The sequence below is a fragment of the Exophiala bonariae genome (assembly GCF_035927105.1).
Source record: "Exophiala bonariae strain CCFEE 5792 chromosome Unknown scaffold_3, whole genome shotgun sequence".
In the NCBI taxonomy this organism is placed as follows: domain Eukaryota; kingdom Fungi; phylum Ascomycota; class Eurotiomycetes; order Chaetothyriales; family Herpotrichiellaceae; genus Exophiala; species Exophiala bonariae.
The window spans coordinates 701,718-727,477 of NW_027042478.1; the positions used below are offsets into that span (position 1 = coordinate 701,718).

Below are 25,760 nucleotides of genomic sequence, written 5' to 3' on the forward strand. Positions count from 1 at the left end.
CAACATGGGGGTCGTCACTCGGGTTCTTGGGTTTTTGCGTGTGTGATTTCTTATGCAATGGGGTTGAGGCACAATCGGATCACAGGTGTTCTAAATGGGTTTTGAAGAACACAATTACTTATGATGCGTCATGGGAATGGGGAAATACCGAGATGAATTGCAGCTCATGGACATGAGTCCTGCCTTTATTCATCACATCAATCATCAATGGTCATGCTTTCAGGAGCCTTTTCCTGCTTTTCATCTGACATGGTGGGAAATATGTACAATTATTTCACCAGGCTCAAGGCATGACAAGCACAGCATACTCCAGCTTTGACCTTTTGAGCAGGTCTGGATATGATTACAGAAATCCAAAGCATGAAATCAAAATGACTCTAAACATTCAATCCTTTTCCTTTTTCCAAAGTAGATTACAACATTGTAAACACTTGACTCGAGAGCACTGGCACATCAAATTCCAACAAAGTATTCGGGTGGTGATTGAAATTCATTTGTTTTGGTACGCGTCGAGGCCACGATGACGCGCTAGCACCACGAGGCGGCGAGGCGGGCGAGGCGGGCGTGGCACTGGCACGCGCATTCTGCTCCCCACCCACCCGACCAGATGGCCTTGGGCGGCGGCTGGGCTGACACGTGAACTCAACGGCCACCGGCTTTGCAAGCCAAGGCAAGGATGACCATCTATACTAGGTGGTATGATAGACGACATACGGTTTGTGTGACTGAAGGGGTCGGTTGCAACTGAGCTACGGGAATTCAATGTGTCTGTGGAAACTGGAGAGGGGGAATATCACGCGACTTTCCCCTGCCTTCTACAAAATGAACCTGATATGATTGATACCTATATTGCATTGCAGTCCTGTCTGCGCGCGACCAAGTGGAAACCAAACACCCCAACGTGATCCTGTTCAGAAAATTATACTCATCCGTCGTTCATTCATTCCTCACGTCTTCATCTCCGTGGCTGGAGGTATAGCGGGTGCTTGGGCGGAGCCAGAGGTGACCGCAGCAGGTGCATCAGAGACCGGACCTAGTACCTCAGCTTTGGCCTCGGCCTCTTCCTTACCTGTGACCGTGACGGTCTCATCATCTTCGTCTTCATCGTCAAATGTTTCCACTTCATCGACGGCTTCTTTCCTTTCCTTCGTCTCTCCAGGTACCGGTGGTTCTTTGTCATATACGTTGACGATAGCCTTGCCCTTGACTTCCTTCAGCCTCCGCTTCCAGTCCTCCCAGTCTGCCTCATCCTTGATCAAGAATCCGATCAACATACTCGGATCCATTTCTGAAATCCGTAGGCCTCGCAGCCGACGTGTGTGGCAGGTTGCGATCTCTTCTTCTGTGTATTCTGATGCATTGGCGTGGAATGGGAGAGAGGCGCGGGTCTCGTGGGGGTCAAGGTAGAAGAACATGTCCCCTTGGCACCCAATGAAGTAGTGGGAGGATGAGGGGCGTCCACCTGCTATGCCAATTGATTGTGGGTATTTGAGAGAGCTCTTGAGAGCTTCATGGTACACAGGTGTGATTCTGTCAAGCCCGAGCCTTATACCCAGAAGAATGAGCGTCGGCTTGATGGTTGCATCGGTTGCGCTTGTGGCCGCAATAGTGCGGAAACGATCTTCGTAGACTTCCGATGCCGACGGTGTCACATATACACGTAAACCTGCCGCAGCACATTCTGCGGAGAGTTCCTTGATACAAGAGGCCGTGGCTGATGGGCCAAACCACTGCCCAGGATGCTTTCCGCACGCGGATGCACCGTGCTGGACAAATCGATGAATAGAGAAGGGGGCGTCGGGGGAGTCGGCAAAGAGCGAGAGAATGTGGGCTTCAGATTGCGAGGAGGCTGGGGTGGAAGTGTTTGCAGATGGAGCTGTAATCGCTTGGGGCCGCCTCCATTCACGACCGAGTTGTATCATGATTAAAGCGTTGGCCAGTAGTGATTGTCCTGACCGAATCATGCATCCCCAACCTGTGTCGCTGCTGAACCCTTCTCTTTCAGTCAAATTGCGAAGTCGCACGGAGAATGACATCGAGGAGCCTGAGGAAGGATCTTGTGAACGGGGGATAAGAGTGAAATTGGATCGATAGGTCATCCATATTCGAGACTCGAAGTCATCTAAAAAGGCATGTGGCCACCCACCATCGGCAGGATCATTTGATAACGAAGGTAAATCGTTACCGGAGACATGTTGTGCATCATCGAAACTGCCACTGCTAGTGTTTTGTGTTTGTTGGGGCTGTATCTCGGCTGCCGTGGACTCGCTGATATCTGAAGGGTCGTGGGACTCGTTCGATGACTCGACCTCAACGACATCATCATGATCCGTGGTACTAACAGGCTTTGGTGGTGTGGATTTGTATTCCTCTCCTAGTAGCCACACTGGAGTACCGGACATGTCATCATACTTGGGCGGAGGGTCGTAAAAATAACGCACGAAGCGTTTGTAGTCAACTCCGTTCATGATGCCCTGAACGGGGAGGGTCTGCAAAGTATTGGACAACGCATGCAGCAAGTCGATTGGATTGAGTTGGTGCTGCTGATTGTGACCGGAAGCCAAACCCTGCACCAGAATGTATGTGGTCGGTTCTCCTGTCAAACTCGATGACTCCTGGATTTCGAGGCTTGGTGGGAGGTAGCCAGTAGCGGTCAGTTGATGGGGGTGGTAGAATAGAGCTCGGAGGGTTTCCAGGGTTGAAAGATGTTAGGGATGTGTGGAATACTGCTAACGGAGTTTGAAATTTCAGAACCCAGGAGTTCCAATGTCCTCGATTGAATGATAGAGGCACAACGATGATTTGGATCCGTAAGCCTGGGTTTCGTTTGAACTGTAGGTTATCGATGGGAAGACGTCAGCCTTGCCAGGCGGGCGGCGAAGAGGGAATGATGCGCAGGGAGGCGCCTGGAAACGGAAGGTCAGGTTGTTCCGGGGGTTCAGAGTCATTGCCAAGCGTTTAGTGGATTCTAGATCTCGTTAGCGTTTGTCGCATTGGACTAGTCTGATTTTAGTAATTTGATCGTCATTGAAACCGCTCAGTCACTTTGTCTCGTCTCTTTCATCGTTCGTGACTCCTCCTGACACAGAGTCGATCATGTTATTCAATAATGGCGTGTATTAGTGCTGAGTACTGGTTTCGCATATCACTTGCATCATACTGCCAACAATCAATCAAGCGTCCTGTTTAAGAGAGCTTTTCACCCCTCGTTTGACAGAGTAACAGATTCTGAACACAAACCGCCACTTCACACCCCGCCAGATGGGGGCCCGACAGCGAGCTTTTGCTCGAAAGAGCAAGAGACCCAACCCTTCCAATCGACCCCCTCCATCCAACGATTGGCAAGACTTTTCTGATCCAAAACCTCGTGGTGGATTTAGCATGTCCCAAGAAGCCCGCAACACCGAACGTCATGCTGGTTGGGGTAACACAAAACTCAGAGATCAAAGAGTCCTCTTTGTCAGTGCAGGCAATTTGACTCGGCAGGAGGCCGAGGTAGAGGTAGAAGAAACTATAGGCAAAGAAATAGATGATCGAGATAAAGTTGCAGTGCAGAACATCCCAGACGACAAGGAAGACACGGCCGAAATCGTCAAACGTTTAGGATTGGCTGCACTCTCGGACCGTGTCGACGAACCTGAACAGTCTACACAAGAACCAACGAAACACAGAGAGTCATTCTCGTCAGAGGTGTCAGAAGAGATTGTATTCGCTGGTCGGCTGAAGTCCACCTTGACTCCCGTGACCGGCTCAAAACCCTCGTCACGACCAAGCCACTCTCCTCTTCCGAAATCAGAGTGTAAAGTTGCAGACACCACACCGTCTAGTCCCCCAGTCGTGAGGGCTGCCTCGCCGTCAGTACCAGTGAAGAAACACGCATATCCAAGACGTGCAGTCGACCGAAGAGGTAGGCCGAAAATTCGGAAGCCCATCTCCGACAGTGACGAAGCCATCATGCAAGACTACATCGCAAACATGGCTGTCGACGATGACGATGACGATGATGGAGATGACCACGGTGCGAAGTCCGGTCCTGCAGCTGGGGTCAAGGAACATTTCAGGTTCTATGATGGTTCTGCAGAAACACATGTCAAGGTGCAAACGAAGTTACGAGATCCCAACACCCGTCCATTTCTCGGTATTGATCAAGCTATCGATTGGGATTCAGCTGATCTTGGTGATTTCGATGATCTACCCACCACAGATGATGATGTGGACGAGATCTCCCAGGTTTTACGACACAGAGACCGCCCAACTGGTCAACAGTATCTTGTTACTGCAATCGGTCAGACCGCAAGTGATGCGAAATGGGTTTCACGCCAGAGGCTGATTTCTCAGACAGCCAGATCTGAAATCCGTATCTACGAAGAAATACGTGCTATGAAGGTACAAGAAACCAGTGGCGATACTGATGTTGACGAAGTGGACGAAGAAAGTACGGACGATGGCCTTGAGGATCTGATTGATGATATCGAGTCAGAGGACGCCGAGAATGAGCGTATCTTGAAACACACGGCTCGTATGACAGATGAACAGATTGCTCGTGCGCTGGCTAAACAAGAAGAGCTCGGCATCGGCGGAGATGAACTCTTGCTGTTTGATGATCAGATTGACGGTGCTGGCGATGACGACGAGTTCCTTAGCAAGGCAGATTTCATTCCGTTCTCAACCAAGAAGCATGTCTCGAGCCGGGTCAAATCCAAACGCAATAGGCGGACTCGTGACAGCTTTCCACCTGCTGAGGCCTTCGCTGATGCACTGGAACAAGATCCATATGGCGCATTCGACATTATGGATTTCGATCGTCCCAGTCTCCGACCTAAGAGGAAGGGGCGCAACATGAAAGATCTACCATTCGAGCTAGGTGTGGATGATCCAGAGCTTGCCGCGCAGTTGCAGAATGCCTGGAGCAACGACCGCGAGAAGAAAGCTGCCCGAAAGCGCGAGCGTGAGGTTCTTTTCCTTGAGGCAGCAGAACGCAGCAACCCTAGTGCAATCAAGGCTGAAATCAGACAGTTTCTAGCACAGGAAGTCGACACTTTGAGACTGGCCCCAATGGATTCTACCTTGCGAGCTTCCGTCCATCGCTTGGCAAAGGCGCTCAAGTTACACTCTCGCTCGGAGGGCAAAGAAGCAACCGGTCGATTTCCGGTCCTAACAAAGACAACCCACACACCAGTGTACACAATTGATACTGTTTGGGAAGTGGATGCGTTGATGAACACCAGAAAGTACTTTCCGAGGCAAGGCGGCGGTCGAACTTTCACTTCTGTGAAGGTGCGGAGAGGAGGTGGTGGAGGTGTCATGTCTGGTGCAACATACATGAATGGTGACATTGTTGGTGCATCTGCTCCAGAAATCGGCACGGACAACAAAGGCCGGGCTATGCTAGAGAGGATGGGCTGGTCGAGTGGTATGGGAATTGGTGCGACTAATCAAGGAGGTGTTGATGTTATCAAGCACGTTGTCAAGACCACCAAAGCTGGTCTGGGTTGATCTGGCATTTTTGTGGTTATCGCCTCGGTGCTATTGTGTTTCGGCCGGGGTGTGCTGGGCCTTTTTCGATTCATGACTCAAGAGTGCTGGCCTTGTATGGATTGAACACGGTTACTGTTCCTCTTCGGACGGTGCATGGCGAGGTTCCTCGAAGTCAGCCAGTTCGGGGTTCATGGTATTGTAGACTAGACTCAGGTACCAATGTTGGTGCCTGTCGGGGGGCGTCCTGGGTGGCTTACTGCTCCCGTGGATCATTCGTTTCATTGATAGAGAGAGCTGTGTAAATTAATTCATCACCGACTTCGGCATCACGAGGCCGCTATTGTACCACTCTCTTCTCGCTTTTGTTTCCTCGGTTCGTCGTGATTCGCACTGGAGTGGTGGCTGGATGCAACAGCAGTGCTCCCCGCAGTTGAATATAACATTGGAAATTGGGCTCTGCCTGGTCACCCCTCCAATCACAATCCCGCAAATACGACCACCTTCCTCTTCTCGACACGCAGCTAGCAGGAACACGCACTGGTTCACATGACATACGAGCACTGTTTAAAAGGGGGAAAATCCACAGGCCAAGTGAATTCTACATAAAGGCCTACGAAGGACTGCTATGATGCCTCGAACAATCGAAGAATCGGCACTACACTGCGACATGAAGAGTACATCGCAGAGACACACAGAAAGCAAAAGAACTGCGCACTGAACAATGAAGATAATAATACTCGGTGCTGGTGTTGCTGGACTTGCATCGGCAATCTCGTTGTCGAAATGGAGCGACGAGCCACCAAGCATCACCGTCGTCGAGGTTCGACCTGAGCCATCCTCCATCGGAGGTGCAGTGGGCCTGACACCGAACGCACTGCGCTGTCTCCATCACCTCGGAGTCTTGTCACGCATCCGAAAACACAACTATGGCGCCGACATCGATAAAATCGAGCTCTTCACCATTTACACAGGAGCACGACTAGGCGAAATCAAGTTTACTGGGAACACTGGCAAAGGAGTGGGTGACCCCGCATTCAAAGGACTTAGGATCATGCGGTCGGATCTGTTACAGGCTCTCTCGGAGACGGCATTGGCTCTGGACAACATTGATATCAAGTATGGTCTAAAAGCAACCAAGCTCGAAGAAGATGACAGCAGGATTACCGTCACATTCGACAATTGTACCAGTCTCGCAGGCGATATACTCATAGGCTGTGATGGCATACACTCCTTCGTCAGATCCAAACTGGTAGACACAGAGCGGACACCGGAGTACACGGGTATCGCCACCGTATTCGGCTTTGCATATCTCGCAGAAGGAGATAAGGTCCCATGGCAAGATACAGGCCTCTGTCAGTCCCAACGTGGAAGCCTCATGACTTCCTACCTCGAGTCAACCAGGAAGCAGCAATTCATAGCAGGGGTCATGGAGACCGCGGACGTCGTGTCAAGGGAGGGCTGGAAGGCTCGAGGATCTGAACAAGAAAGCATTAAACGAAATGTGCATGACCGATTTGGAAATAGTGCGATCAGGTTCCTCGACCCACTTATTGAGGCGACCGAGCATTGGTCCCTATATCCTGTCTACAAACTCGCACCCAGAGGCAACTGGGCATCGAAGCGTGCTATATTACTCGGAGATGCCGCGCACGCAATGCCCCCGCAAGGTGAAAGTACGGCATATGCGCTCGAGGACGCCATTCTCTTCGCTCGTATTTTGCAGAAGTATCAACCAAAAGGCGTGCAGCTAGTCTTTGATGCATATCAGAAGAAACGAAGAGTACGAATGGATGCTGCATATGACGAGTCCGTCTGGGGTTGGGAAACGCAGAAGGACTGTGGGTGGCTTTCGTTCTTGCTGAGAACTTGGATCACATCAGGCTACTTGTGGTGGACCACTTCCGCGAGACAGAAACGATACATAGAAGATGTCGGTACAATCGATCTAGACTAGGTCTAATGCGAACTGCATCTATGCTCTCACATCACGAGACCACAGCAGTAATAAGTCTTCGACTATCCAAAGGAAAATGAGTTGGCCCTGGCGACATGAGCAAGGACTCTTTGAGAGCTTTAGATCCGGTTTCCAGAAATTGGGCTCCACGGCATGGACCCGCCTTGGTCGAAAGAAAGAGCATCACCGACTGGCTGCATAAATGCCATCCATGAGAGCACATAATCACTGTACCGAGACTTCAGCCGGCATAAGCTACTTTGTGATCAATGGCAACTATGAACTTTACAAGTGAGCGTTTCATGTCCAGCCAGGTGTGGCCCACAAAAACACGTTGATGGGCCTTTCCTAGCGGGATCTTGCTCGTCTATCTAGGATAAGCCTTTCCACCGCCTGTTTCAGAGCATGGATGAACCCCGGCTGGCCTCCGACTGGAAGATTTCAGGATCAAATTATCAAATTCCCGGTACCGATACACTTGTGCACATTTCGACCAAAATTAACCACACTCTTTTGGCCCAATTCCTGGTCGTCTCTCCCTTTACCTCATACCCCTGTGCTTTCTCAACCCGTACCACGTGTGCACTCGAGTTGAGTTCTGAATGGTGGTGCGACAATTCGTTCAAGGGTAATCCAGCTGGCTTCGCAATACAGATCTCGCTTGGAAGTTGCGATATCATACTCTTGAGTGATGACGGCCTTAAAGACAGGGGTAAGGATCTAGGTAAGCCGCTCAATACCTTGGTACTTAGCCCATGTTTGTACGTATGTGCCTTGTCCCCTGAGGTTATGAGCTCATTCGTTCGCTGGGAACAAAATCCACAGATGGTAGGTAGGTGATAGATGTTAGTATATATTTCCATCGTTCGCCTTCTTCGGCATTACCTGAGCCTCCCAAGCATCCAGTCACTCTTTTCCTCGTCGATCGAGATTCATTCGTTGTCTTCAGTCATTCGTTTTCCCACGCTCAGTCGAGAATTCCGATCGTTACATCAACTCAATTGATTCAAATCCTACTCCGCAAGCCGGAACAAAAGCACACACTCATTCAAGATGCACCACACCACCAGATTTCTTCTCTTTGCTGCGACAGCTATTGCATGCCCAGCACTTTCTCAAGCCGTCCAAGGACCTTGGGAGCAATGTGTGTACCCAGACTCTCCCAATCTCCTCGAACACTAATTCGTCTAGGCGGTGGAATTAGCTGGACCGGAGGCACAACATGTCAGACAGGCTGGAATTGTGTGGTCCAGAATCCATGGTATTCTCAATGCCTCCAGACCAACAACGCACCAAACCCTCCAGCGACATCGTCAAAGCCCGCCCCGCCAGTGACGTCCAGCACTCCACCGGCAAACACCAAGACTAGCACTAGCAAGCCTTCAACCTCAACAAGCCCTGCTACAGGAGGCGGAATTACCTATAAAGCCTCATTTACCCACTATGGTGCTGGCGACACATTCGGATCTCCCAACTGTAATACGAACACTGCTGCCTGTGCATTCTACACCTGGCCAGGATTCAGTGCCGCCGCCAGCGAGAATCTGTTCGGCGTTGGGCCTGGTGCCGGCGCCGGTCCTGCTTGTGGTACCTGCTGGAAGATTACCGGCCAAACCGATTCCTCCGGAAACAAGTTAAGCAACGCAGGAACCAGCATCGTTGTCATGATCAACAATCTGTGCCCCAAGCAAGGAAATCCCTTGTGCTCCCAGAACGGTCTCAGTGGCACCAACCAATATGGCGCCAATGTCAATTTCGATCTCTGCAGTGATAGCGGTGCCCAGGCTGCATTCTTCGGTAATAATGGTGTTGGCCTCGCCATTGGCACTGCGACTCAGGTTGACTGTTCTCAATGGTCGGGCACCATTGTGCACTAGTAGATCATAGATCAGTAGGTTCAAGGATGTTGTCCCCATCTGTGAGAACTACAGCAACTTCGTATGTTGCATGCTTCGTTAGGCAGGGACAAAGGACCGACCAACGTTGCGCAGAAGCCTCGACATTTTCCATGTCTCCATTGTCTTGTGAGCACTAAGCAAAGATTAAAAATGCAGAATTTGATATACTATCGTCTCTTTCGTTCATTTCGCATTTCGACAGAGTACGAATTCAGTTAAGGACTTAGTACTTCGTACTTGCTACCAAAAACTTACTAGTACGTAAACGCCGTTCGTACTCTGGCTCACCCATGGCCGAGCCTGTCGTGCTATTGACTCAGCAGAAACCCGCCATAGATCGTTGCAGGATAGATTCTCTTGATTGTTAAATCTTGACTGTACTATTTTGACTATGGATACTAAGTAGTTTTGAGCTGCATAAACTTAGTATCTCTGTGGGAGTGAGAACACGTAGCTTCTATATAATGGAGATCTACTTATCCACGATTAAAGTAGTAGTACCGAGGATTAGAATATTAAGTAGTAGTCTAGTTGGTGGTTTCTTAGTATACTAACTAGAGAAGGTAATTTTTGTGTAATCTTTAGCCTCGCCTCTCTAAGACGATAGGTATTGAGTACTTAGTACTTACACTAGTCTTTATTGAGTTATAGATTTGTTAGTACTACTTACGTCGAAATATAGTTACTTGTACTCATAGATAGATCCATCATCGCTAGTACTAAGTCCTTATTAGTATTTTCAGACGCTATTCTATATACATAAAGTAACAAATACTATAAATATAGTATTACCACCTAGACCGTAACCACGGTCATACGGTATAGGCCAGCGAAAGAGGGAAGGTGCGCCGAAGACAAGGGAGCCTTATCACGAAACTTGGAAGAACTCTATATCGCCCAGAAATGCTCTATATAGAGCTCGACCCTAGTGGAGCGGTAGTTTACCGGGCTCTACAAGCTCTATTACAAGGCGAAATAGAGTATATAGATCACGGAATTAATATATATATAGTTATTACACTAAATAGGACTATTTGTAGTCAACTTCGTTATCAATCTAACCCCTACCTTTTAGATACAGTCCGACGAATAGGGATTCCCTTTACTTCTCTGGTAAACCTCTCTAGTACCCACCCTACCAAGGAACCAACTTGGTCAGACACTGGCAACAGTTCGAATCATAACATATAGTATAGAATTACTAGTACCCTTCTATCGTAGTAATATACTTAGTACGTACTTCAAGAAGGAAGTTTTAGTACTGAGTAATTAGTACTTATACTTACTCAGTCCCGTGCTAGAAGTATCTGAGCGACCTTGCCGATTTCTAGCATCAACCGCGTGATACTGTCGACAAGTGATAGCTGAGCTACCACAACATCTTTTATAGAAACCGACTGCCGAAGAATATTAATCGCAAGATTCATTGCGGCGCAAGGATTTCTCAGTGGACAAGCCATGCTCCCTGTGCCTGCTGTGGAAAGCTCTTGGGGTGGATTGGTCGTAAACTCTTGTAAGGTGGGTACACCCTCAGAAATTGCGATAAACCTGCGGACAGCCGGGCTGAACTCTCCCCGATTGAAAAATCCTAGTGCTACGTTTCAGTGAACACTACAGTATAATTGTGAGTACTTACATAATGTACTTCTAGTACAGTACTAGTACTAATATACTAATGGTATTGCGATGTCCTAAATCGGTATGAATACTAAGTAGTGTTAAGCAGCTATAATGCTAAGGTTTTATACATACAACTACTTAGTTCTTAGTACTAGTTCTGACATCTACTAGCATTTAGCATTCAATGATTTATCTCTTATACCTTGACCAGACGGCCCGAATCAAGCATATCATGCACATATCCATGCAGCTTGATGCTTTTCGCAATATATGGTGACGATTCAAGAAACTTCAGGTCATCTCGTACACTTTGTTCAAGGCTGGAAATTAGTAGACATGAAAGTTAGCGTGGACATCGACCAGCAACCAAGGGGAAGCAAGCAAGTACTGACTCTCTGATTTCGCCAAACTCGAAAGTGTCGACCTTGTCATCTCCAAGACCTCTACTCTTGAGGCTCTCACGAATTGCTGCATTGGTCAAATGTGTCATGCCACAATCTAGGAGATACTAAGTATTAGCATGAAACACTGTGTACTAGTCCCAAGAATTGGAGATGAAACTTGAAGTTGAGAGCTTCCCCTGATCGCAACGGGTGACATACCAACGTGGTGTATGATGACAACATCTGTGATGGTCGTCATGGTGCTCAAAATCACGATATCCCTTACCGCAGGTTCAGCGCGACCGCCGGCGTTGCGTACAACGACGTATTCTAGCCCGTCACCCATCAGCCTGCATGATACAAATTACTAAGTACCTCGAGCCAACATAGTTCCTACCTTCACGCGAGAATATTCCGTATTCTTCTGGAATCAAGCGAGGGTCACAGCAGGAAACTGCGTACAGTCAGCTACGGAGTGCCGAGTCCTCCGGCTTCAGCGGGTTTCGACGAGTGGAGATCTAAGTACCAATGATGACGGATGGGAATTTCACAACACCGCGTGTGACTTCGTCCACAGAATGGCTCTTGGTGTAGCCTTCAGCATACTTGCTTTTCGCCGGTCAACGCTGGCCCTACTTCGAGAGGTTTCCCACAGCAATGAACATACCTGTTTCGGGAGATGAGGTCTTCCACTGATGGAGGGTTTGAAGCCATGATGATTGTTTCTGCGTGCAAGAAATTCTTCGAGTTCTTACTTCAAGTTCCTGAGTTGTAAGGACCAGTACTAGATTTTATGGACCTCTCATGCCATCTCAATCGTATATATATCCGTCGTCGAATACAGCAAAGTATTCTACCATCACTGTCTGGGCTTCAAAGAGCCTCGTATGGCTTGTCATCGTGCTGCATTGCATGATGACCGAGCATGTCCACGGCTACTTGGAAAGGATAAGCTTTAACGGTCGTTGAGCTATCCCATATTGATACCAAGATAGACGATGGCCTGGTTGGTGGGGGCTTGTCAGGTGGCGTCGTTTGTGCTGCAGTGTGCCACAAAGGAATGAGAAACGAGGGCCGCTTTTAGGAAGACGTATACCGTAGCTAAACATGTCCTAGCCTACGACGGATGTCGCAAGTGTTACCAATTTGTGCGGATGATTCAAGAAGCTGATGACTGCTCGAATCATGCGAGTCGAGGTTGTCGTTAGTAAGTACTAAGTACTAAGTCAAAATGCTAAGTTAGTAACTCGTAGGTTAGTCCATTTCTCTGGAGTTGCTATATACTTACTTAAGTACTACCATTCTCCAGATAATGTTCCAGGACTAACAAGGGGGGGAACAGAGAGGGGTGTTGGTGGCTACTACTAAGCCCTAAGTGGATGTAATTGGGTTTTTAGATATTGGCTGTTGCTTCATGAGGCTTTAATGCTATCCTCCTTAGAGTAGTATTTAGCCGGACTTCTAATTATTTGATACGTCGATTCAGGGACGTCTCCCTGGGGAATTCATTTATCTCTTAGAGGTGACTTTCTGTACAGAATACTTACTCCGGGCATTCACGCTTTCCAAGAAAAACACTAGACACTTCAGGTCAATATCTGGATCGAAAAAGTCTCTAGATACTTAAGTACTAAACAAGATAGTGCCCTGGAAATCAAATATGCTATTAATAGGAGCGAGCGCCTTGGCGATTGCGCGATTGTCGTCCGAACAGTACAAATCTTGCAACTAGCTTAGATCAGAATCAGAGGACTCATGTTCTCGGGACCGTCATCCAGTGGGAATGAGATGCAAGGGCGACTTTAGGCCGTTGAGTTGCTAACTTAGAGGATTTAGATGTTAGTCAGCGCAGCAACCTCGGTCCACATAAGTGGGAAAACCGCCCCCAGGGTCCAGTCGTTGACGCAAGCTACTAGTACTTACTTATTACCTTGTAGTCACCCAGCTACACCGCTAACAACCGAAAAGGCTTACCGAGATATCAGATCTTCAAGATGGCCGTTGGATCGAGAGGCCCCTCGGGAGTTGAATTGCGACGCCCTCTTGGTCATTCACTCTATTACTACTACCTCAAGGAGCCATCTGGATTTTTTTCTGATTAGTATGCACGTATCCAATCTCAAGTTGCGGGATCGCTGCATACATTCGGACTGAAGACCATGGATCTAGGTTCTGGTGATGCAATTTCCACCAGAGACACCAAGAGCCTCACAGGCTACATATCCAACTTACAACCCCCGCCACAGAAAGCCAAGGTGCACGACGAATTGCTCTTCATCAACCAGCATTATGATCGAGCCAGACAGGGACCCAGTCGCCGTATCATTGGCTCTCACGTCCAACGACATATCCATAAAAGGAAACGTCTGAACTCGAGCCTCAGGTTAAGCTCCAAATCTGAGCATTCTCAGCTGGAAATAAAACTTCCTAAAAGCACCCTTCCCGACCCAATTTCTTTTCATAAAGACGACTCTACTAGCACGTCGGAGACCGACATTGGGATATGGACTGCATCAGAAGCGAATTTCCAAGAACACAATTCAATTTGCCAAGAGCCACCCTCGCATCAGGCCGAAGCACCTGGGCCGTATGACGCGACTCTCCTACCGACTAAACTCCCAAGAGATAGACATGGCTTTCGGTATGACCCTTTTAACTCGTACCCAATTGAGTTCCGCGAAAGTATACCTGCCGCGATAGACTACTGTGAGTAAACTACACCAGTTATGCCGCTCGATTCGAAAGCTGCTGATACAGGGTACAAGTCCTCCACTACTATGTTCCCTTCCATAAAATTCGCCCTGACATCTTCACGCCCGATGGCGGAATGCGAATCGTGAGGAGTTATTTTCGCTATTCTCTACAACATCCGTTGATGTTCGAGACGATAGTGACGTTATCCCGGGCACGGTTGGCCCTCAACAACTTTCCTCAAGGTCAAGTCGACCATCTCACCATGTACCATTATGGACAATGTCTTGGAAAGCTTCGGAAGCTCGTGGATGATGGCGAGTCCGACTTGGAAGATGCGACGCTATTTGCAATCCTAGCATTGATATGTGTTGAGGTATGATTGAATCCCAGGATTGCACTTTCGATTGCAAGTACCAGTACTGAGAGCAATATCAGTACATCAGGAATGACCTCGTGGCATTCCAGGTTCACCTCCACGCACTGAGGAGGATTGTTTCAAGTAGGGGCGGCGTCGATGCTTTGGGTTGGCCCAAGCTGTTGAGACCAAGCATCGTCAGGTCAGAAGTCTTTCACAATGCGGACGTGTAGCACGCTGATTTGATCTAGTCTCGAGTACTTTTGGTCTGATTTTTGCCAGCAGACAGACCCTGCGAACTCGACTCGGCCAGTTCTCGAGATTCTCACACCAGGAGAGCTGATCGACTCCATACCCTCCGGTTTCCGACTCCTGGCTTTGCAGAAACGGCTCCGGTCGGACATCATCGTGCTTCTGAGCAGAGTTCGGGATATGCACCTTCCGACCTCGAATGAAGACTCTCATGACGACGATCCCACGACAACAAAATGGCACGAAGTATCGAGCCCACGTGATGATACGAACATTCCACGCATGGCCACAGATTCAAGTCTATTGGTTGTGCAGTATTGTCAAAAGCTCCTGGGCGAAGTAGGTTTATCAAAAATCGAGCGAGCTTGTTGTATTGCACTTCTCATGACCCTTCTCGCGGGATCCTCCGACGAGCCATGCTGGGAGATCTCTACCCAGAACATTGAAAAATACATACATGAGCTGATGCCTATTTCCCTGGAAGAGCATGACGAACACGCCGCAAATCTTCTGGCTTGGGTATGTCTCAGCACTGCGACGGTCGTGATCTCGCCACGCGAGAATACGCCAGGTTCACCCTTTGAATGTGAGCCCATTTGCTGGAGTATACTCGAGAAGGTCGTTCTCTATTTCTGTCGGTCGAGATCTTTGGGCGGCACCAAAGTGATCATGAGACGATTCATCTTGACCGCTGCATGTGAGAAGGTGCTCGAAAGTGCCTGGAATGGTAAGGATCGGCCTCTGCTATCTTAACTTCCTTGGATTGGCAATGGTGGACTTGACGCACGTGAATGAAAGTGTGCAGAGACGCAGTCAATCTCGAGCATCCCAAGACCCCGTCATCAGTCTCAGGGACCCGTGCCGTGGTTAAAGTCTAAAGCTATTGCACGACGAGCATACCGTGCTGAAAATGCTTGGAAGGAAGGGGACTGGCACGCCGGACGACGCCTGAAGAGGCTGCTTCGTGAAAAGAATCGGGGCATTATGCATGAGAATCCGAGCTTGTAAGACTTTGAAGCACTTTCGCACGCATCGTAACAGCAAGTACATAGTTTCAAGATACCCAAAATCTATCATATTGTTTTCCAGGACAAACCTAGTTCGGAATCCTGAAACCCCTTTTACACCTAGCAAAATTCGGACGCGGCATATTGACGCTCTGCCATTCATGAAACAAATGAGTCGTGCTCTTAAAAAACACAAGTTGTAATCTAGTATCTAAAGGGGCACCGTAAATACCTCCACTAGTACAATATCAAGCGAAGTAGATGACCACGACAGCCAGATAAAGGAAAATGGCAATGCTGCATACCGGGCTATCTAGTATTCGAGGGAGGCGAAGCGACGCAGCAGATCCCATTGGGACGCTCGAGGTCACTGCGGCAGAGGAGGACGGTGTGACAGCGGCGGCAGTCCACGTGCCACTGGAGCCATCACTGCCATCTGAACTGTTCCAAGAAAGGGAGGAACCATTCGTCAGTGCGAGTGTCAATGTTGCCGTCGTGGGTGCCGCGCCTGCTGCCCCAGACAAGGGGAACGAGACGGGGAAAGTGTAGGGTTGTGCTTGGTGAATCTGATCCGCTCCTGGTGGGCCTGACCCTGACCCTGAGCTGGCACGAGCCTGGTACCACGCTTCCACGCTCGTTTGCAATGCTTGAATGTCGTCTGTGCATGGGATCGTGAGTGTCGTGAGTGTTTCTTGGTCGTCCGCGCTAGCAACATCGTGCCAGTCGTTCCAGTTGCCATTGTCGTGGCTCTCAACTCGTGGTGAGTCCCATCCATTCGAGCCAGGCTGACATGCCCTTCCACATGGCACGACAGTCGTTGTCATGGGGACGCTCGGCTCTGGGAGATTAGTGCATCCGCAGTGAAGAGCTGTGATGGTCGTGGTGAGACATGTGGGTGTCGGTGTCGGACAGATTGAAGGGTGAATGGGGCAAATCGTTATCCAGGTTGTCGATATCACGGTGGGCCGTAGTATTGTCGAAGAGATGGTTCCGGCAGGTGAAATGGTCAAGGTTGTCATCAGAGCCAATGTAGAGGATGGTGACTGAGAATCGGCGGTTGCCATGGTGCTCGCTGTGCTGCCGAGATTGGGATTGATCACTAGAGATACTGATGTCGAGATCGTTGCCGATAAGCTTGTGCTTGAAGTGCTAGGAGAAGAGGATCCTAGGACAACTGAACTTGAGGGTGATCCGATTCCTGCTCCGTTCGTCAATGAGCCGCTTGAAGTACCCATGACTGTTGCTGCTCGAGTCGAGCTGGAGCTGGAAAGTCCAGGCTCGAGATCGACTGCCGTGCTATTGTAGACTGTGACTAGAATAAACTCTCCCTCATTCTCGGTGGCAAACCGCCTTTTCTCTCGCAGTAGCGCCAATGATATGGAGGGTTGGGTTGATGAAATAATAGCGATGCCGCCACATTTCTGAGATGGATTGCCCGGACATGGTGTGTTGCATGCAGAATCTGGGTATCTGATATAATCAACCTCCGGGTTGGGAATGGTTGCGTTGTACGATGAACAATAGCATTGCCTATAAGATGAGTCGGTCAGTACTGAACCCGCGGTTGATATCTTTGGAGATTTGGCGGAAGGAAGTCCAACAAGAAAAAGGAAGGAAACACTTACGTGGCATAAATGGCTGCATAATAATTTCCACGAGAACCGCATAAGTCGACACATTCGTTGATAGACATTGACAAGGAAATCTCGTTGATCACAAACGAATTCCCGAATGCTGAATTTGGACGTGGACCCAGACATCCTGCATAGCGGAAATCATCTACCACCGCAGGACCTGGTAGAGTGGGGGTAGGAGTCGGACTCCCATTTCCCGTCGTTGTCAAGCTCGAGGGACTGATAGGAACAGTTGACAGCGGGGGTTCGAGGGTACTAGAGTGTGGTTCAAGGCTGCTGCTCTGTGTCACTACAGCTGTTGTGGTTGAGGATCGAGGTCGGATTTGAGAGGTTGTTGGAGCGAGTGTTGAGAGACTGCTTGACGCTGGGCCGATCGAAGACGCCGTACTGGAGCCTAGAGGCACTTGAGTCGACCCAGGTGGTGATAGAATTACAGGTTCCGATGTAGTTAGTGCGACAGACGAGACTTTGTTGCTTGTCGATCTGGAAATGATGCTGATTGCTGTACTCGTCGCGTCTATATTCGTTGTTGAAATTGACGGAACCACAAGAGATGATGAGGGTGGATGTGTAGTGGAAGCTACTGCTGTAGAGGGCCCTCGGCTGGAAGGCGGTGGCGGTAAAGAGCTGGTACTTGTCACAGGTGCTTGTGTTGACAACGCTGTCGGTGAAGAGCTAAACGAAGACTGGGGTCTAGTTGTTGGCGGTGATAGTGTTGAGCTAGACACCACAATCAAGGTGCTCGTGGGAACTGGTGAAGTTGGGAAGACATATGGGGTGTTAGAACTTGGAAAGAAAGTGTTGGAAAGCGATGGCGTAATTACAGCCGTAGCATGGCTCGTTGTCGATGGAGCTGTTGATGTCGCACTTGTGGGGGCCGAAGATCTACTGCTTGTTGTACTAGGGTTAGCAGCGCTTGATGCGATGGAGGCACTCATTGAGGAAGAGGTCGCCCGGAGTGTAGTTGAGGGCGGAGAAGGGCTTGATAACGATGACCGCATTGTGGAAGTCAGCGTTGTCGATGTGGTGGACATGGTCGTGGGAGGAATTACGATGGTGGTCATTGGGGGACCAGGATCGGAGGTTGTCGTCTCGCCTTTACCTACACCATCAGTAAATGATCCGACTGGTGTCTCTGAGATGAGCGAAAGAGAAGTAGATGTTGATACCGTTGGGTTGGCATATGTTTGTGGAGTGACCCTGGTAGAGACGAAGGGGGTGGAGGTGCTGCTTGATGTTTGACTGTTCGGGTTGTCCGTGACCTGAGGATATGCGTAGTATATCAATCGAGCACCGTTAAAAGCTGGATTTGCAGGTGTGTTTCCCACACTTCGTTTCCAATAGCAAGCTTTGTTGCTGATTTGATACGCAACGCCGCCGCAGATGTTGGAGGTGATGTTATTATTATAATAACTACATCCCGCGACACAGTCCTCGAATGAGTTGACCACGAATCCCGAATATGGCCTGGGTAGGTCAGAACCAGAAGGATTCACACCACACTCGATCTCATATTTGAGGGCGCCAGACTGTACGACGGTAAAGTTATATGTCGGGCAAAGTGAGGCAGTCGGGGTCGGGGCGGGCCCGTTGTTCGATATCTGGGTTGCTTGTGTGGGTTGCTGGCTTGCGACATAGGGCGTTGAATTGGAAGGAGAATTCGTATCCACGAGTTGATACACTCGGATAGAGTTCACCTCCCAGTAGCTGAGTTTATGTTAGCTTGTTCCATAGCATTGACATTACTAGACTCACGATGCTTGGAAAGCACCTGGAACTCCCGCAACATATGCTGAGCATGTCGAGAAGCCGGTGGCAGTAGCGCAAGAGTTTGTAGTTGAGTTCCACACACTGGCAGCCCCTGCATATTCGCCACAAAACGCATTGTTGAGGATGATCTTGTGAGATTGGAAGTGGTCATCAATCACGCAAGCACCTTGCATATGAGCTTGTGGTAGACCCCAGTTGGAAGGGTTTGGGTTGGGGCTATTGTTAACGATGTCACTTGGTATCTGCCCCCTGGGAAAGAACCAGATTCTGATGTATTCAGATGTCCATTGCATTGCGTATACGCCGCCACCCATGGCGTTGAATTCTGTCCCGAAACTGGAAGGCCGGTTGTCGCTAACGCCACACCCAACATTATAGCCTGGCTACACACAATCAGCTGGAGGTGAGACCAGTTGCAGGACCACACCTACATAGTATGCACAATTGGTTGTCTGAAGCTGGCCTGTCATCAATCTCCGGTCACCAGCGATGGTACAGTTGGGGGTGCTGCTGGATTAGCTTTCAATCTCAGACGGGCTGGTTCAATTCTCACGTATGCAAGGTCATGCCGTTATGATTCACAAGATTGACTCCCTCCATGATGTCAATTTCTCCATTGTACGGCCAATTTGGTCCCAAAGTCCAGACTAAGGAGCGCAAGCAGTCAGCTTCTATACAAAAACATGCTTTTGAATTCAACTTACAAGCAGGCCAAGTACCGCAGACTCCAGCTGGCGAGTGCTTGAAATCGCCGATGAAGAGGCCATGAGTCCAAGACTTTTTGGTTGATATTCTCACGCTAGGCCGGCCGGCGGCCTGTGTTGATGCGATCAGGCTGGTGAAATCAGAGCCGATATATGCTGGCCGCCCATCTGTTGCATTGATCATCCCAGCCAACTGGGCTGAAGATCGACTGTAGTATCTGCCAGAGATGAGCATGACGCTGGTGGTAGGAGGAAGTATGGCGCTTGCGTGACAAAACCACCAGTCGGATCGCCGCCCTATACTGTTAGGCTTCACCATGATATTGATGCCGTTTAGAATTACTCACCGTGTAGAAATCCCAGCCATCGAAGAAATTATTTCCCGAGTATTCAGCGTCTAGCTGATAGGTTGAACTTGTGAGAGCCGAAGCATACTGAATATATACAAAAGAAAGGAGTAAAGCCGGAACTCGTAACAATCTAGCGAAATGAAAGTGCAAAGCCATGATCGGGGACGATTGTACGATAGCAGGTCAACGAGAGAGCGCGTGAAGCTGAGAAACCATTGCGATATTGAATATTGCAAAATCTTGGTCGGAATTCCAACGCGAGGCTCGCGAAGAATGTCTGCCACAACATAATTTTAAGGAAAGGGGTGGCCCCTTTTCAGTGTGCAGGACGTAGGGAATCACGACATACCTCGCAGACAAGGCTGTGTCTTGAGTCTGGATCATTTGAGACTGGTGATTAGCCTGAAGGTTGCTTTCTTACCTCTTGGGCATCAGGCTGTGCGCACGTGTTTGTCAATACTGACCCAAGCGCACTTTCAAGTATTGGAATTCTTTCCCTACAGATCACTCGAACCACAGGAGGAAAGGTAGTTGCAACGCAGAAAAGATCAGGGATTGTCAATGGCCGAACCTGATGCGATTGCGGTTTCTCGTCATAGTGAATGCTCAGGTGCCCTTCTCAGAAACTTTCGGGACCGTGTGAGTTTCTCCGTCTGCCTGCACAGCTTCTTCATCGTGCACACTCTGGGGCACGGCGTCGGGCAGTTCTTTTCGCATTTTAGCCCCTCCATGCCAGCCCACCCAACCTTTCTCATGGGGTCCTCGAATCAAGCAAATAATGAGTGCAAGAACGATGCAGGCAACACTTGCAGAGCCAGAAGCATACCAACCTGCAGATGCATAGAGTGAATTGCCGACAGCAGTCCCCATCAACTGGCCTGAGAACACGCTGACCATGTATGCCGTATTGACCCGATTTCTCGCTTTCGCCGCAACGGAATAAATCGCCGTCCGATTTGCAATCTGGCTTGTCTGATTGCCAATGTCGATGAAAATACCCTGAATGATAGGTCCAACTATCGTATGTTTACCACTGTACGTACCAATGATGACTCCAGTTATGCATATGATCTCGCCAATGATGATGGAGAATAATGGCTCGTGTTTCTCCATGACCGTTCGGGCGAAGATAGGTCCCCAAATCATACTACCCATGCCACAAAGAGCGAACAAGCCGATAACAACCGAGTTGAAGCCATAAGTAGGCCCAGAGAGGAGAAAGGTGAGGGTCGTCCAGTAGCTCGTGAAACAAGATGAGGTGAAGAATCCAATCAAGCACGCCTGGACGATCACTGGGTGTTTGGCCGCGAGCCTCAGTATATCCCACAACAGGGATGGATACCTCTTCCAGATTGTCTCGTCGGGATTGGTGGCTGGATAATCTGGCATGAACAAATAAAGTAAGATCAGAATCAGATATTGCAACCCAAATGCTATCCAGTAGATGTATCGCCAGCCGATGAATTGAGCCACGATTCCCGCCAAGAGTCGCGCGATGAGCATGCCTAGCAACATGCCCGAAACCACAATTGACAGGGAGGTCGCTCGGCGATGAGGCGGTGCCAAGTCACCTACCAACGGTAACATCAATTGAGGTGTTACCGTTGTGGCGCCCGTAAGGAAGGTGAGTGCTCCGAACAGGGCAAATGACTTTGTCACACAGAGTCCAATCCTTGACCGCCCATTAGCTGCTGCTCTTGCAATAATACACGACACATGGTCACTCACCACAATGTAGCCGTGAACCAAACAAGCCAAAGTGTGTAAGCTCTCCTCTTGACCAGGTCACCCAACGGACACAGGAAGAGCAAGCCTGCAGCATATCCTGCCTGCGCCAGAGTCGGAATGTAGGAGGCCTCTTGGTTTGTGACCTTGAACTCGTCGGCTAGCAGGTTAAGGATAGGATGCGTATAGTACAGATTCGCTACTGTGAAACAACCTGCGAATGCTATGAAACATTGAAAACATGTGTCAGTGTATACGTCAAAAGATGCGGATAACTGATTCCCAGTCTTACCGAACAGCACGTTCAATCCCATGGAGAACTCAAACGGTTTCTGCGGATCATACCGACATCTCGCTGGTATGTATGTGAATCGATCATAGATTCCTTGAATGGTCTTCCTCTTCCCATGGTCTTGAAGATCTTGAGAAGGCATGCCTGCGTGGTGGGCCGGAGTTGCTAACTGCTCATCCATTGCCGGTGTTGAATTTGTCTGCGCCATGATTGAACAATCTGGCCATGGTCCAGAGTAATAACAATGTAAGGAGCGGGAAGGGTCCGGTGCGTTTTCGAATTCATGATTCACTGAACCCTTTTACTAATGTACTAGTCGAGGGATCGGAGACGCAGTCATCGCCTCGTGCAGTCACCTACCTGCCGTTACAGGACGACCGTTAAGCATGCACGAATTCTCCCGGCAAAGTGCTTGTTCTCCAAATGACGCAAGATTGGATCGGATGAAGCCCGATAAGTTTTGACCGGGATCGGCTAAGCGATCTCCCGGGGAAAGATGCCGTGTTTGCCGATCGCCTATAGGAGTCTGGAGATAAAAGGCATTATGCTACCTTCGTACAACTCAGGATTTTGACCGGAGAGTCATCAAAAGTTCTCCCCCAGCAATGGAGACATCCGAACGCGTGATTAGTGGTTTTGTGATATTGATAGTCATTAAAATCTGGGGTAGGCATGGAAATGCAGCAGCAAGACTTTTGCGCTTGGGAAATATCCTTATCTGCCAGTGAAACCACGTATTTGCAAAGAAATCCTATTTATTAAAATCTGCAAGCGCTTTTGCTTCGTAGAGCTACGCGCTCCCCAGGAACTACATGTCAGAAATTTTCGTGGCTGATCCGTGAAGCAAGTTGCACAAAGGCTGAGCTGAGAAGACAGGCCAAGAACTGAAGAAGAACAATCAACAACAAGAAAACCGGGTATTCAAGGACGAGACCTCCTCCTTGCGGCGCTTGCTAATGCTGGAAAGACAATCAAGATGAAGTAAGACAATTTAGCCACCTTTGTCATCATCGAATCGTCATATCATTATGGTCGTTAGGTCATGAATCAGCGTCGTCAAAGGCTATTTTGGTGCCTTGCGATACTCTTCGCCGAAGTCTTCGATGGTACTGACAAAGTCTTCGGCATCTAGAACGAAAATCAGTGTGATGGACTCGACCATGGTTCAATAGCACGACCAACCTTCAATCGTCTCAAAATCGAGAAGTTGTTCCCCGTTTGCTGCAACGTGGGGCGTATATTCTGAAGAAAAGACGTGGCGTCTCAAGTCGGCAAGGTATACAGTCGAACTGTTCTGCGGATAGCGACACCAGGTTGGAGAAGTGATACAATGAGTAATGAAGGCTGTCCAGATGGGCGCACTGCAACAGGGATCAGTAGTAGGCCAGAAAAGACCTGGGCAAGCGTACTCTTCCATATCGCCTTTTGAAACGGCAGCTTCCAGTCGAAGCGCATCGGTACTTCGATCACGATATAGGCGTAGAGCGTGCTTGTATCCGCTATCTCGAATGGTACTGAACACATCAGCAACTTAATTGAAATATCATGTATATGCGTTCACACGAACCCTGCAAAATAGCTCTTTTCCTCCGCGATATCATGGTCCGTTTCATTGCCAACATGCCTGCTGCTATCGTGTGATCGTAGTGATAGGAAGGTGCAATGATAGATAACAAGCCCTGAGCCTATGGTTAGAGACTTGTTCTGGCGATGTCAGAGCAAGCTTACATTCAATTGCGGTGAATTTGAGGCATGCCCAGACCGTGTTTGCAGCCTCAGGAGTGGGTCTGCACAGATAGAGAAATGGTCCACTTCTCCTCAAGTGCAAATCGGTGAGGGCCATGCAAGACCATCGTTGCCCGCGCTTGCCCTCTATCCACTCGCATGTGATCTTGGAACGAAAGTCTCGAGCTCTCCAAAAGAAAGTCGTTCGGAGGCCACCAGGGAACTTCCTATAGTGAGTGGTCAGATGTCGATTGATTCCGAACACCACAGCCTACTTACAACTTGAGTATCGGTTCGAAATCGCTCTCCGGCCAGCTCCTTCCAATTCGGGCACCGTCTTTTATGACGCAGCGGGATCTGATAGAGTATTGTTAGCTCTCGTCTGTATTGTTCGCGCATCTCTGCTCCTTACATGTCGTTTGATTCTTCCAATGGAGTCGAAGGTAGATTGGAGAAGATATGAAAAGCCCAGTGACTAGATTCATTCTCGACGCTCGAGGCATGGCTGGTGGTTGAAAATGTGGTTGAAAATGTGGTCGTGGGAGAACCCGTAGGTGGACTAGGGGCCACCTGGTATTTGAGAGAGTCATAGCTGTCGTTGGAGGTTGTAGGTGACATAGGACGCTGATTCTGTGGCCTCACGCGTTCTTGAGATCGTGGTTTGTGGAGGATTGCTACGCATTGTCAGTTTAACTATCTGTTCACTATCGTGCGGTGTGCCGTACCAGCTTGGGCTGGAACCAAAGCTAGGTTAGCAAAAGCATCCGTAGCAGAGATTAAGCGTCTGTTGTCACGTTGGAGTGATTGAAGGTCGTTGATCTCGTGACGTAGAGTGTCGATCTGGCTTCGGCTATACACTTGTCTGGAAATGTGCTCTAAGCATCAATCGCACGAGATCGGCGAGATGTTCATACCTTTTTAGAACTTTACACAAACCGTAGATAAATAACTGATAGGTTTCGAGTCGCAAATGAAGAGACTGCCTTCCCATCTCGGCACAATATTTCACGACATCCTTCCAAGCTCGCCGATAATCTCCTCCCGTCGGGTTTTTGGGTATCTTTCCTAGGATCGTCCAAACATCTTGAAGAGTAAAAGCGACACTGTTCTGAAGAAGGGTCAAGTCATCGGCAAAGGACCTGGAGACCCTGCCTTTGGCGGCGTCGATTTGGCCCGCGAGTTCACGAAGCGCCCAGCTGAGGTTGTTCAATCTCGTAATTGACAAGGTAAGATCCTGGATGTTGACTTGATCGTTGACTCGAATCAAACTAAGAATGTCGGATATGTCCTGGGCCCGAGCAGCCTCTCCGTCGAGTATTAACTCCATTCATGGTAAAACCAGGGATGACTGAAAGATGAAAAAGAACCTCCAAACGAACAAACCTTGATGATGAGGCTCTTTTTGTGCTGAGATTGAGCGAGGAAGCAAATGAGAATAGTGGCGGTATTAGTGAGTGTTCGTGTAATACGTGGAGACGAGTTTCATGCGGGCGGTTGACGTGTCAAGCGGACAGTAGGCTAGATCAATGGCTTGCTGCCGCTGCTGCATGGTCTACTGAAGGCCTGACATGCGCCGATTTGTTACACTTCTCGGTTCCCATGGACCATCCCACTGCAAGCACTTTGCTGATTCTTGTCATGCTTTGTACCAAGTTTAAATGACCTCGGCCCCCAATGAGTTGCAATTTTCTCCTTGGGAGATTCGCGGATGGGAAATTGTTGCTGTTGTAGAACAGAAATAGGTATCCGTCCGGCTGCAGAAATTGGTGCCTAAGCCTACCTGGTAGGCGTTGGCGGGCTCTCTGGAGAACCACCAACGAAGCGAAACCTCTTGGGGGGTTCGACGTGTACTGTCAAAGTCTCCATTGCAATTACCTACCTCCAGATCCGTTGGCGTCTTGCGGCACTGTTTAGCATTT

General features: G+C 49.1%; 9 protein-coding genes across 9 annotated transcripts; 4 read left to right on the forward strand and 5 right to left on the reverse strand.

The window, feature by feature from the left end:
- Nucleotides 1-947: 947 nt before the first annotated feature.
- On the reverse strand, nt 948-2,468 carry LTR84_007770 (uncharacterized protein; the record flags this gene model as incomplete). The annotated part of the gene is made up of 1 exon (XM_064851322.1): nt 948-2,468. One exon carries the CDS (start codon nt 2,466-2,468, stop codon nt 948-950), a length of 1,521 nt encoding a protein of 506 aa, XP_064710325.1.
- Nucleotides 2,469-3,261: 793 nt separating this feature from the next.
- Nucleotides 3,262-5,496, forward strand: LTR84_007771 (uncharacterized protein; the record flags this gene model as incomplete). Its single annotated transcript, XM_064851323.1, has 1 exon — nt 3,262-5,496. The coding sequence occupies one exon, from the start codon at nt 3,262-3,264 to the stop codon at nt 5,494-5,496; it is 2,235 nt and encodes a 744-aa protein (XP_064710326.1).
- A 703-nt stretch (nt 5,497-6,199) lies between these two features.
- On the forward strand, nt 6,200-7,432 carry LTR84_007772 (uncharacterized protein; the record flags this gene model as incomplete). Its single annotated transcript, XM_064851324.1, has 1 exon — nt 6,200-7,432. One exon carries the CDS (start codon nt 6,200-6,202, stop codon nt 7,430-7,432), a length of 1,233 nt encoding a protein of 410 aa, XP_064710327.1.
- A 1,053-nt stretch (nt 7,433-8,485) lies between these two features.
- LTR84_007773 (uncharacterized protein) lies at nt 8,486-9,309 on the forward strand (the record flags this gene model as incomplete). The annotated part of the gene is made up of 2 exons (XM_064851325.1): nt 8,486-8,576; nt 8,624-9,309. The coding sequence occupies 2 exons, from the start codon at nt 8,486-8,488 to the stop codon at nt 9,307-9,309; spliced, it is 777 nt and encodes a 258-aa protein (XP_064710328.1).
- A 1,837-nt stretch (nt 9,310-11,146) lies between these two features.
- LTR84_007774 (uncharacterized protein) lies at nt 11,147-12,047 on the reverse strand (the record flags this gene model as incomplete). The annotated part of the gene is made up of 6 exons (XM_064851326.1): nt 11,147-11,270; nt 11,343-11,448; nt 11,553-11,663; nt 11,731-11,787; nt 11,860-11,942; nt 12,001-12,047. 6 exons carry the CDS (start codon nt 12,045-12,047, stop codon nt 11,147-11,149), a joined length of 528 nt encoding a protein of 175 aa, XP_064710329.1.
- Nucleotides 12,048-13,492: 1,445 nt separating this feature from the next.
- LTR84_007775 (uncharacterized protein) lies at nt 13,493-15,387 on the forward strand (the record flags this gene model as incomplete). Its single annotated transcript, XM_064851327.1, has 4 exons — nt 13,493-14,039; nt 14,099-14,400; nt 14,463-14,584; nt 14,634-15,387. The coding sequence occupies 4 exons, from the start codon at nt 13,493-13,495 to the stop codon at nt 15,385-15,387; spliced, it is 1,725 nt and encodes a 574-aa protein (XP_064710330.1).
- A 502-nt stretch (nt 15,388-15,889) lies between these two features.
- On the reverse strand, nt 15,890-19,984 carry LTR84_007776 (uncharacterized protein; the record flags this gene model as incomplete). Its single annotated transcript, XM_064851328.1, has 6 exons — nt 15,890-17,171; nt 17,267-18,982; nt 19,031-19,428; nt 19,477-19,552; nt 19,599-19,692; nt 19,750-19,984. 6 exons carry the CDS (start codon nt 19,982-19,984, stop codon nt 15,890-15,892), a joined length of 3,801 nt encoding a protein of 1,266 aa, XP_064710331.1.
- Nucleotides 19,985-20,705: 721 nt separating this feature from the next.
- On the reverse strand, nt 20,706-22,324 carry LTR84_007777 (uncharacterized protein; the record flags this gene model as incomplete). Its single annotated transcript, XM_064851329.1, has 3 exons — nt 20,706-21,771; nt 21,828-22,047; nt 22,117-22,324. 3 exons carry the CDS (start codon nt 22,322-22,324, stop codon nt 20,706-20,708), a joined length of 1,494 nt encoding a protein of 497 aa, XP_064710332.1.
- An 855-nt stretch (nt 22,325-23,179) lies between these two features.
- Nucleotides 23,180-25,168, reverse strand: LTR84_007778 (uncharacterized protein; the record flags this gene model as incomplete). The annotated part of the gene is made up of 9 exons (XM_064851330.1): nt 23,180-23,244; nt 23,299-23,477; nt 23,526-23,630; nt 23,684-23,795; nt 23,845-24,068; nt 24,121-24,198; nt 24,254-24,515; nt 24,567-24,703; nt 24,756-25,168. 9 exons carry the CDS (start codon nt 25,166-25,168, stop codon nt 23,180-23,182), a joined length of 1,575 nt encoding a protein of 524 aa, XP_064710333.1.
- Nucleotides 25,169-25,760: the final 592 nt, after the last annotated feature.